This window comes from Mirounga angustirostris, unplaced genomic scaffold (assembly GCF_029215605.1).
Source record: "Mirounga angustirostris isolate CCGP_5_RB_7025 unplaced genomic scaffold, mMirAng1.0.hap1 SCAF_13, whole genome shotgun sequence".
NCBI classification, from domain to species: domain Eukaryota; kingdom Metazoa; phylum Chordata; class Mammalia; order Carnivora; family Phocidae; genus Mirounga; species Mirounga angustirostris.
In genome coordinates this window covers 35,322,087-35,335,021 of record NW_026991721.1, presented here as the reverse complement: position 1 = coordinate 35,335,021, position 12,935 = coordinate 35,322,087, and the positions used below count along the sequence as shown (strand labels likewise).

General features: G+C 36.6%; 1 protein-coding gene across 2 annotated transcripts in view; it reads left to right on the top strand.

Moving 5' to 3' along the window:
• Positions 1-12,935, top strand: part of ANO5 (anoctamin 5) — a 106,417-nt gene that overhangs the window by 80,422 nt on the left and 13,060 nt on the right. For both annotated transcript variants that reach the window (XM_064576730.1, XM_045895285.3), the window contains exons 14-17: positions 1,422-1,496; positions 3,074-3,296; positions 5,479-5,648; positions 6,276-6,373. In XM_064576730.1, the coding sequence (XP_064432800.1) occupies positions 1,422-1,496; positions 3,074-3,296; positions 5,479-5,648; positions 6,276-6,373 (566 nt within the window). The remainder of the gene's footprint in view (positions 1-1,421; positions 1,497-3,073; positions 3,297-5,478; positions 5,649-6,275; positions 6,374-12,935) is intronic.

Here is a 12,935-nt window from a genome sequence, read left to right as displayed (position 1 = left end):
CTTTGCCTTCAAAGACCAGACTCTTGACCGCATATTCTTAGCGTCCCTACCTTTCATCATCCATAATCACCGTGTGGCCTGACGCTGTTAAAGGGAGAATAGAGTATGCCTCTAACACAGTCTCTTCAGCAGAATTTCCCACTCTGTTCAGGGCACTATTCTTGTGGCATAATACTCAAAATTATTTTCGCAGTTTAGACATTTATGCATTCACTAAACATTAACTTTTAGTGGACATTACAAAAAATTCAGTAAATGAGCAAAGGGGAAAAACGCCTCGGAAAATACATTAACAACTTGGGTAGCTGTATGACATTAAGAAAATACATTAAAAGAGACATTGCCATGATAATGACATGATGTGTATCTATTCATATTTCATGGTATAAAAAGGAAACTAAAAGCAGGCCTAAAATCATTGCCATAAAAACAAGATGTGCTGAACGTTTACATTTGAAACCAGCTGAAAAACAATATGGATCAATTCACTGTGAGTCATCCGCTTGAATGGTTTTGAAATCAAGGTTTTTGACTTCCTTGCAGTGCTTCTTCAGCGGGTCAGGATGACCAGAGCTCTCACGTTTGAGTCTGTATTGGGAAACACATACATGTATGTATGGACACACATACACACGTGCATAAACAAATATGCACACACAAACACATACATATTGGACACACATGTATACACATGCACACACGTTGAGTAGAAACTCTGGGACAGCTATTCTGCCTGTCAAGTTCTGTTTGCATTCAGTCTTCCCTAAAAATCCTCAGGGTGTAAAAATCCTCCCTATCTAAAGGATAGGATTACATGATTTAGATTTCTGCTGACAGCTATTTTTTACTATATAGCAATTTTTTTGGGTAAGATCTCATTGCCTCCTGATATAGCTAAGAATTTCAGCTGATATAATGAATATCTTCCATTAATGAGTTAGACAAACATCAAGATAGAAAATTCTGGTCCCCTGAACTGTGTGGAAGAACACACAGAACACTAAATATAAAGATGGTGCCCTATTTGATATAATGTATAGCAATTATAGAGCAATGCAGTTCAATTCAGTTCAATTAGAAGAAAACTGTAATATTATTAAAGCATGTCCATGTAAGCAGCAGCCCCCAGGCTTTGACTTTGTTTCCCATCTACCAGGCCCTGAATACCACTCTAATTCAATCCTGAGGATATAGTGTGTATCCATTATGTTTCATACCCTGTGTGAAATATCTCACTTAAGAGCCCTGAAGGTCTCTCCTTGAAGGGAAGGAACCATTGCTAGAATGTAGCTGCCCATGAGCTGTAGTGGATTCTGGGGGAGGTTTCTAGTTTAACTGGGTTTTGTGGTTTTGACTACTGCTTGGCATCCCAACTTTGAGGGTAGATTTTGAATTTTGCTGTGATTTCTTCAAAATTGCAGGAGATGGAACCTTACATGCCTCTATGTAGTCGTCTTCCATGGTACTTTTTATCAGGAGCTACGGTGACATTATGGGTGAGCATTCTTGGAAAACTGCTCTCATCTCTTGATGTGCAATCATATTAGGATTAGCTCAGCAGTTTCATCTGCCATGGCTCTTGAGTCCCTCTCCCCTTTCTCCCCCTCTTTTGGCTTTTTATTTTGAATAGAGCTCCTATGTAAAATCAAGTGTGATCCACATGGATGTGCCATAATTGAACCTTGGAGAAAGAGCTCGGGGAGAGACTGGTGCCTCATCTTAGAGCCTGCCCCTCCCCCTCTCCCAGCAACCAGAACAGTGCAACTGATAATTGTTTGCAGGCCATTTGGGTTTTGTTTCCTTAAAAAAATCATTAATTTATCTTTATCTCCACTTAAAATATCTACACAAAATGCAGAAGAAAAGCATATACTCTTAAAATTTATTTTCTTGCTGAAATAAATAGAAGAAAGTACTACTACTTGAAGAATTTAATTAGCGTGTCCCATTGTGAGGGAGCCAGATTTTTCCATGCCTTTTAGTTAATAGATTCCTCCATCACCACAATTTATTTCCTGCCCTCCAACTTTCCAAATGTGTGTCCTCTCACAGTTGGCCTTGAATTTTAAGGAAAAGAAGCAATGTTAACCCTCTGAGAGTTTAACCTTACTAGAGTTTAACCTTACAGTTCATATTATCCCATAATATTTTATCTTTAACATTTCTAGTTAAAGGTATTGATTTTTCTCTTTTAAATGTGTGTTTTCTTAGATGATATAACAGTCACTGAGGAGAAGTGATAGAGTAAATAATACTCTATTAATAATAGAGCAATAATCAATTCAGGGCACTGCTTGAGAAATAATCTACAGTGTGGTCCCAGAAAGATTATTCTATCTTTTATTTCTAGTACTCATTCCATTTGATTCAATCCCTCAACTTTCACAATCAGATTTTCCAGTCATTGAGGTTAATGCATCCCCACATCTTTGGGTTTTTGCAATATGGGAAGTGTTTAAAATTTATATAGAATCTATACAAATATCTAAACTACCAGGCATATCAGAACACTAATGGCAACATTCTGAGGGGAAATGGAATAGAATCTCTAAATGTGTTCTTCTTGGGAAAGTACGTGGTCTTCACACTACCTGTTTAACTACAACCTAGGGCAGAGTTTGCATTGTGGAGGGGCCATGTGTATTTTAAGCTTTGTGGGCCACAAATAGTCTCTGCATGTAATCATCTTTGTTTTTTCATATAACCTTCAAAAAAAGCAAAAAGCCATCTTTAACTCAAGAACCATACAAGAGCGAGAAAAGCCACAGGCTGGATTTGGCCTTCGGGCTAGTTTTCCAACGCTTGGTAGAGGACAGTCCTAAAGGATGGGCAATGGCTACTTGTGTGTTTTAGACTCACCCAACCACAACCATATGCCTTGTCTTCTCTCCAACCCTTTTGCCTTGCCAGTGTTCTTTTCCTGCCATCTGTGGTGAGAGACTGGCTTGGTCTGCTTCCCAAGTCAGAGGGGCTAACCTTAACATAATGAGATGAAGAGAGTCGTATGTCTCAGGTGTGTGCATTGCAGAGATACAGAGACCAGGGTGATGGAGTCCTTGTTTCCCTTTTCCAGATGGCCCTTGTCATTGCGTGTATGGTAGCTGTGATTGTGTACCGCCTGTCAGTGTTTGCTACATTCGCTAGCTTCATGGAAAGTGAAGCATCCTTCAAGCATGTCAAAAGTTTCCTCACTCCCCAGATAACCACGTCACTCAGTGGATCCTGCTTGAACTTTATCGTCATCTTGATCTTGAATTTCTTTTATGAAAAGATATCTGCATGGATTACAAAAATGGGTAAGCTGGCTAGGTCATCGGTGTGACACTGAAAAAAATGTTCTACCAGCACTATATATCCATTTTGGGCCATTCCTCAGGGAGATCATTTTTAAAGGCACATGCTAAGCAGTTTTGTTCTGTAGGTAGACACATAGGCTGGTGGTAGTCAGATTCCCCTAATAGGCACATTTAGGTCCATTATGGTGGAAGCAAGAAAAAGAACTAAATGGAAGAATTAAGACTCTGTAGATCTTTCAGGGTATTCTTGTCTTAATCTTCCCTTGATTGGGCTAGTTGAATTTTAAGTAAAATCCTGACTTTTGTCAAGACACAGATAATTTTTATTTCATGTGTATGGTTTTGGAAGGTATTTGATTTTGAAAATCATTGCAGGAGAAACAAAACAATCAGCTCGTCCTGAGTAAATCTAAAATGTAGTACTTTTCAGTTGCCATAGGTCTTAGACCCTGGATTATTTTCCTTTTTAAAATTAATTAATTTTGAGAGAGAGAGAGAGAGGAGCATGTGTGCATGCTGTGGTGGGGAGGGGCAGAGTGAGAGGGAGAGAGAATCTTAAGCATCCTGGGCATGGAGCCCGAGGAGGGGGGGGTGAGATCACAACCCTGATATCATGACCTGAGCCAGTCAAGTCAGACACTTAACTGAGTCCCACCCAGGTGCCCCTCTTTTCCTTTTAAATTTTTTTTTTTTTTAAGATTTTATTTATTTATTTGCCAGAGAGAGACACAGCGAGAGAGGGAACACAAGCAGGGGGAGTGGGAGAAGGAGAAGCAGGCCTCCCGCTGAGCAGGGAGCCCGATGCGGGGCTCGATCCCAGGACCCTGGGATCATGACCTGAGCCGAAGGCAGACACTTAATGACTGAGCCACCCAGGTGCCCCTTGTGTTCCCTCTTTTGCTGTGTCTCTCTCTGTCAAATAAATAAATAAAATTTAAAAAATAAATAAGTAAAAATAAAAGTTCTCCTATAGCCATGAGGGATAGTAAAGGTGTCACAGTTGAAGTGGGAGATTCAGTCAGGGAGAGGAGTGTGGAGCACAGTTGCTTCTGGTCTTGCCCCCAGCAAGTTGGAAGTGGTTTCAGAGACTCCCTCCAGGCCTCAGCTTCTCTTCTGCATGCTCAGGTCCCCCCTCAAAATCAGTACACCATCTCTGTGCCCAACCGTAACCAGAAAGAGCACATTATCATTGAGCTTCAGAGTATGCACTAGGAAGCAACTTCCATTAAGTGCTATTTTCAGATTTGTAGTTCTCACTCAATTTTACTGCCTTTTTTTTTTTTTTTGGTTAATAAAAAAAAAATCTAGCAGATAAGCACTTAAAAACAAAGCATCTAAAAAAATCAGAGATTTCGGTGAGACACTTGTCTACACATTAGAGATTTTGTAAGAATGCAGCTGAATTTCACTAAAATGGAGGAATTTTCTGTGTCTTTAGAATAATATGTGTTACCATTTCAGTAGCATTGAAATTGTCACCAATTTCGCTAGATCAGCTCAGGCTGTTCGGAGATCATCAGCTCAGAAAAACATGCTTCCTGACTCTCTTACATCTCCAGATGCTTCTCTCTGATGTGAAGGGAATCTAATATTTTTTATCTTTGGAATTCACTAAATGTTAGATCATGATCATGCATTTTAAATAAAAGAGAGAGAAAGTGTATTATTACTGCCACCAATTGTATGACATTCTTTTCAAAATTAATACAACCATTTAATTCATGAGAGGAAAACACAATTTAGTTTGGAAACCATCCTCTGCCCTTGAAGATGCCCTTTACTTTGTTTAAACCTGATTGACAATAGACAAGAGAGAGAGATCTGATATGTTTACAGGATATCATAAAGTATACCAGGGTAAGCATAAGCCTCTCCAGTCTGATATGGGTTTGAATTCCATATTCTGACTATGTGACTCCATGTGAAGTATTTTATCCATCTAAATATAATAATAACTGCTTCCTAGTCTTCTCCAGTGATTAGATTAATACAAAGTCTCTAATTGAAAGCCAAGCACAAATCTGTAGTTACTTAATATTGGTCTGTTAGGACAAGAGTGGGTCGTATTTCAACAGGCTCTCAGAATAATATGACTAATAATATGACTTGTCCCAGACGATACAGAATTGAGGGAGAAACAGGAAGGTGCATAATTTAACTTTGGTGTTTTATTACTTAACAGAAATTCCTCGAACCTACCAGGAATATGAGAGCAGTCTTACCTTGAAAATGTTCCTGTTTCAGTTTGTGAATTTTTACTCGTCCTGCTTCTATGTAGCTTTCTTTAAAGGGAAGTTCGTGGGCTATCCCGGAAAATACACATACTTGTTTAATGTGTGGAGAAGTGAAGAGGTAAGAATTCTCTTGAGAGGCTTGTGGCTTCAGGAACTCAGTATTAGCTACATACTCGTTGTGTGCCCAGCACCAACTCAGATTTTATCAAGATTTAAGAGAAGTCTAAGACACTGACTCTCTCCACAGAGAGTATTGGTCTTACAATCCTGTCGTCTGGTAGACTTTCCAGTTCCTTTGGGGCAAACAGTTATTTTGTGCCTATTATTTAGGAATAAAATATGAGCTATGAAATGGGAAGGCGTCCTGCAAAGGATAAGCAATAGCGTTCCAGAAGTAGAGCAAGAAGGGCTCTACCATGGGTCATAGAGCGAGACCACATCAGTGGTTTCCATACCTGCCTTGCATCCAAATCACATGAAGAAAATAACAACTCCTAGCCTTGATCCTGATAGAAAGATGCAGGATTTTCTAACAATGAGACCCAGCAATCTGAATCTAATGCAGCTATCCTGTAACTGATTAGTGATCCTGCTTGAAACTATTGAGCTAAATATCTCTTTATATCCCTCTAATATCCATTCCCATCAAAATCTTCAGATTCTAGTCTTCAGGTCTGAGATTTCTTTTGTTGGCAAAGTCCATCTTTCATCGTTCACTTTTCTTTTTTTTCTTGCTTCTGACTAGTGTGATCCTGGAGGCTGTCTAATAGAATTGACAACCCAGTTGACCATCATAATGACTGGGAAACAGATCTTCGGAAATGTCAAAGAAGCCATTTATCCGTATGTATGACTTACAAGTTTTTCTTGATTCAAGTAGCCATGAGAGATTTCCTCTGGAAGAAGATGGAATTCTTTTATTATCATGGTAGCAATGTTAGCAAATGGTTAACTCAACAAAAACTCACTTTTAATCAACAGTTAGGAATGCACTAATGTAAAATAGGCTTTTAGATACGGATTTTTATTGCTTGAGTGAAGTTGAGGAAAAGGTATTATCCCCCTCTCCTATGGAGATTCCATTGGGAAATCTAAATGTTTTATCCTCTGTACATTATTCTATATGTTACATATTACTTCTCAAGATTACTAAAAGTTGAACTCCATAAAAATATTTTTGTGACATGGACACACTTAGGCACAAAAATTGGTCATGAATTAAGTTTTGGTATATGAAGGGATTGCTTCCTATTCCAAAAGCATAGCAATAATGAATATGTTATGAAATGAGAAAACCAAAATGACAGTTGATCTCAAATATAAGTTGAAAATTTCCATGAATAAAAAGGGAAAGAATCATAAGCCTGTCATCTTGCAGGGCTCCTAGTTAGGAAATGACAGCATCAAGGTTTAGCACCTGTAGTACCAAGTGGACTGAAGTGCTCCCCTTGAGACCAGGGCTTGGCCAGAGCAACTGTAGTGAAGGTAGGGATTAGGTTTATTCTCACCTCTTCATGAAAGAAGGTTGAAAACACCTTCCTCTTCTGCTCCCATCTCTCCCTGCAGTTCAGTAGTTCTCCTGGGGTACTATTTCATATGCGGACAAAGGAAGAACATGACATATCTTTGCAAACAGTATGTGATAAACCATATCCCAGTTACCATAGAGAAATAACGCTAAGCTATTATCTTAAGTCCCAACTGTAGATTGAGAACCTGGAGGGCAGAATGGGGATAACTCCTAAACCAAACACAAGAGGGAGAATAAATATTCACAGGAAGGAGAAGAGACAGACACACAGGGAAGTAAAAGAAAAAAGAAGCAAGTAAAATTAAGCCTACGAAACAAAATTCCAAAACTTATGAGGACATGTCATGCTACAAAGTCTACTAGCAAAATCAGTTTTTAGAAAGTGAACTTACTCTAGCTAGAAGATTCTGGCAAAGCCTAAAAACATAAAAGGAGGAGGCGTCTGGGTGGCTCAGTCCTTAAGCGTCTGCCTTCAGCTCAGGTCACGATCTCAGGGTCCTGGGATTGAGCCCTCCATCAGGCTCCTTGCTCAGCCAGGAGCCTGCTTCTCCCTCTCCCACTCCCCCTGCTTGTGTTCCCTCTCTCGCTGTGTCTCTCTCTGTCAAATAAATAAATAAAATCTTAAAAAAAAAACCAAAAACATAAAAAGAGGTGATACTGTCATTTAAAAGGGTCAGGAAATAATTTAAATAAGAACGGATATAAATGAAACAAGAACAAATTAATATGAAAAAGAACCAATTCTACATAAATGAAATATGGTACTTTATTTTTATTTTTATTTTTTTTAACTTTTTTTTTTATTCTTATGTTAATCCCCATACATTACAACATGAAATATGGTACTTTAAATAAAGAGTACAGTAGGTGACATTGATTGCAGATTGGACACAATTGAAGAATGAATTATTGACTTGGAAAATTGTACTGAGAAATTCCCTCATTGTACAATACAACAGAGTGACAATGAGATTTAAAAAATTGAAGTGACAGGAAGCTATATTATATTAAAAGGCTTCCATATTAACTTACTAGTAGTTCCAGAAAAAGAGAATTGAGTAAATGGTGGAGGAAAAAATTCTTTCACCAGTTCTTTCTTACCAATTCTCTAAATAGGTAATTGCTGAAAATTTTCCAGAAATGAAGAAAAACATAAGTTTCAGAAATGAGAAAGAATTTGGAGTATGAAGTAAGATAAGTAAAATTAAACTCACACTCAGATACATTATGGTGTAACTCCAGAACTTGAGAGCTAAACAATCCTAAAATCTTTCAGGAGAAAAAACAATATCATCTACACTGTCCACAGATTTCTTACTCCTTGCATTAGATACAGAAGACAGAGTATTTTCAAGATTCTGAGTAAAATTAATGTGCACCTTAGATTTCTAAAACCAGTTTAACTAATGTATAAAGTGCGGGTGCAACAAAGACAACTTTTAGACATAAAAAACAAGAGTTTATGTTCATAGACCATCACTGAAAGGTGTAGTTGAGCAAGAAAAGAATACAAAATGAAAATTTGGGATGCAAGAAACATTGATCAGTACAGAGGTAGTTAGCACCAAAAAAATGAAATACTTTGATATCAATCTAAAAAATATATGGGATTTGTATGCTGAAAACTACAGATCCTGATGGGAAAAAATTTTTTTAATGTATATGAATGGAGAGAAATGTTGTGTTCATGTATTGGAAGACTCAAATTAATAAAGATGCCAGTTAGCCCCCAAGTTGATATATAGATTTGTTATTCAAGTCATAATATCAGAAGAATTTCTTTCTGTGCATATAGACAAGCAGATTCTAGAATTTATATAGAAGATGAAGAGCTAAAATAAGGAAAACAATTCTGATAAAAAATAAAGTTGAAAAAATTGTACTACTCGATTTTAAGGCTTACTATAAAACTGTATTAATCAAGATGTTGGGATTGGTGAAAGGATACATATTTGTATTAATAGAACAGAGTAGGGATTGCAGAAATAAATCTACATAAATATGGCCATTTTATTTTTGACAAAGGTGCAAAATCAGCTCATTGAGGAAAGAACAGTCTTTTCAACAACTCGTGCTGGACCAATCGGACCTCCATTTGCAAAATAGCAAAACTTGTTGTAAACCTTACACCTCATTTAAAAATTAACTGAAAATGGATCATGGATGATCAAACCATATTTAGGAAAGCAAGAAAGTACTTATTATAAAATTCAAGATAATGGTTACTATGTGGGGACTGAGGAGTTAGTAAGAAGTGCTCCTGGGGTTCCCGGGAGATTTTTCTTGCTTAAACTGGGTGATCCCCTTTTCTTTGTGATTCCAGTTCCATGTATGCCCATCTGTTTGATATTGTCTGAAAAATCTCAGGTGTTCTGTGCTGTTCCTCTTTGTCTTTCAGTTTGGATATAAAGCAGCATGTAAGTGTCATTTTAATGTACATTTGCTATAGTACTTCAAATTTTACAAATTTGGAAAGCACAAATGGTATCTCACTTTGGTCTTATTTTGCATGTCCCTGATTAATAACACGAATGAGCAGTTTTAGCCACTGTGTTTCCTCTTCAATGAAATGCTTTTTGGTGTTGTTTAACCATTCTTCTACCAATTTATCCTTTTCTAATAGATTTGTAGGAATACTTTATAACTTCTGGTGACTGTTTTTGTTTGGGATTTGGTCATATGTGTTGTGTATATTTTATCCGAACATAAATTTTGTCTCTTTATTTTTCTCAACCCCAGCACTATTGACAATTTGGGCCAGATAATTCTTTGTTGTAGGGGGCTGTCCTCTGCATTGTAAGAGATTTAGCCGCATCCTTGGACTCTATACAGGCTAGATGCCAGTAGCCCACCCTCTCCCCAGCTGTGACAACCAAAAATGTTTCTGACATTGCTAATGTACCCTTGTGGGCTAAATCACTCTCTAGGGAACCTCTGGTATAGATGGATAAAAGAATATTCTTTTAATACAGTAGAATTTACCAATCTTTTCTTTTATGGGTTAGCATTTTTCAAGTCTTATTTATAAATCCTTCCCTACCCCAAGATCAAAAAGATGTTCTCATAAACTTCTAAATTTTTAACATTTTTACATTATTGTCTTTATCTTTTAAAGTTTGAATATACATGGAAAAGATTTTTGTGTTTGATAGGAAGTTCAAATTTAATTTCTTTCGCACATACACACAGATATGTAATTGTTGTGTTTACCATTTATCAAGAAGTTCCTCTTCTCCAGTCTTCATGATCTACAATACTACCTTATGCCATATAGCAAGTGCAAGGCTATACTAGGTTTCCATTCTGTTCCAGGATTTGTCTATCCTTGCACCAATACTACACTCTCTTAATTAATACAGCTTTATAATAAGTCTTGATCTCTGGTGGGTCAAGTCTTACCAACTTATTCTTGATCTATAGAAATATATTGGCTATCTTTTGTCTTTTGTCTTTCTGTACAGATTTTAAAAACATCTTGTCAGACCCCACATGGAAAAGTATTTTGGTTTTTTGATTGAAATTACATTTCAGTTGTTTCAGTAAAATAACTGGCATTTTCATAATACCAAGTCTTTTTATTTCATGAATGTTTATTTTGGACTTTAATGACTTTAAATATTTAAACTTCTGCATATAGGTCTTATAGATCTTTTGTCAAATCCATCTAAAGGTACTTTCAATTTTAGTTGCTACTGTAAATGATATCTTTTTCAAAATTATGTTTTCTACTTGTGTTTTGTGGGTACGTAGGAATAAAATATGTAGATAAACTCCGTTATTTTTTCTAATAATTCTTATATAACTTCATTTGGGTTTTCTAAGCAGGCAGTTCATTCACGTGACTGTTATTAATCTGAGTCAGAGATTTCTTCTCTTCATTTCCAATTCTTTTGCCTTTTTCTTTTTCGTCTTGCTGTGCTAAAATCTCCTGTAGATTCTCTCTTCTCTTTTTTTTTTTTTTGCAGAAAATTATTTATTAAATTGACCATGAATTCATAACGCTTGCTCGGCATAGTGCTACTTTATTGACGTAAGATGACTTCTTTTTTTTATTTTAATTTATGTAGTTAACATACAGTGTTATATTCATTTCAGGTGTACAATATAGTCATTCCATAATTCAATATATTACCCAGTGCTCATCAAGATAAGTGTACTCTTAATCCCCTTCACCTATTTCACCCTTTCCTTCACTCACCTCCTCTCTGGTAACCATTTGTTTGTTCTCCATAGTTAAGAGTCTGGTTTTTTTATTTGTCCCTTTTTTTTTTCCTTTGTTTTGTTTCTTAAATTCCCCATATGAGTAATATCCTATGGTACTTGTCTTTCTCTGACTTGTTTTGCTTAGCATTATGCTCTCTAGATCTATCCACATTGTTGTAAATGTCAAGATTCCATTCTTTTTTATGGCTGAATAATATTCCATGGTGTGTGTGTATGCACACATATCACATCATTTTTTTTAAAGATTTATTTATTTATTTTAGAGAGAAAGAGAGAAAACAAGCCGGGGGGTGGTGGGGAGCAGAGAGAGAGAGAGAGGGAGAGAATCTCAAGCAGACTCCCCGCTGAGCATGGAGCTGATGAGGGGCTCCACAACCCTGAGATCATGACCCGAGCCAAAATCAAGAGTCGGACACTCAACCAACTGAACCACACAGGTGCCCCTACTACATCTTCTTCATCCATTCATTTATCTATCAGTGGACACTTCGGTTGCTTGCATAATTTGGCTACTGTAAATAATGCTGCAATAAACATAGGGGTGCATGTATCCCTTTGAATTGGTGTCTTTGTATTCTTTGGGAAAATACCCATTAGTGCAATTACTGGATCATAGGGTAGTTCCATGTTTACTTTTTGAGGAACCTCCATACTGTCTCCCACAGTGGCTGAACCAATTTGCATTCCCACTGACAGTGCAAGAGGGTTCCTTTTTCTCCACATCCTTGCCAACACTTACTATTTCTTGTCTTTTTTGATTTTAGCCATTCTGATGGGTGTGAGGAGATTACTCATTGTGGTTTTGATTTGCATTTCCCTGATGATGAGTGATGTTGAGCATTTTTTCATGTGTCTGTTGGCCATCTGTATGTCTTCTTTGGAGAAATGGCTGTTCATATTGATATTTTTAAAGTGGAATATTTGTTTTTTGGGTGTTGAGGTGTATCAGTTCATTATATATTTGGATACTAATCCTTTATTGGATATGTCATTTGCAAATATCTTCTATTTAGTACGTTGTCTTTTATAGTTTGTTGCTTGTTTTCTTTGCTGTGTCCAATAGATTCTTGACTAAGATCATGCACAGTCTTATTTTGTTATTGATCCTAAAAAGAATGCTTCTAACTTTTCTCTGTTCAGAATGATGTTTGCCCCAGGATTTTTGTAGATGTTTTTGATCACATTGAGGTAATTTCCTTCTTTTCCTGCTTTTCTGTCATAAATAGGTTTTAATAGGTGCTTGAAATGTATCAAATACATTTTTCTGCATTAGTCAACATAATTTTATGTTTTTCTCCTTAAATCTGTTAGTGTCATTTATTACATCGATTGCTTTTCTAATAAAAAAAAAAAAGCCCTTCTGTTCCTTAAAGTAATCCAACATTACCATGATACAATATTTTTCAAATAGTATGGAATTTAGTTAGGCAATATTTTGTTTAGGATTATTGCATTTATTTTCATGTGTTTGATAGGTCTATGTGTTTCCTTTGTCATATATTTTCCCTTGTAACCAGTTTCTCATTTCCTTGAGCATCCTCATGACAACATAAAGGTTAATAAATTAAATAGAAAAAAAAAAAAAAGGTCCTCTGGTGACCTTCTCTTCCACATGCTTTTTAACAGAATTGTCTCTGAGTAAATATATTC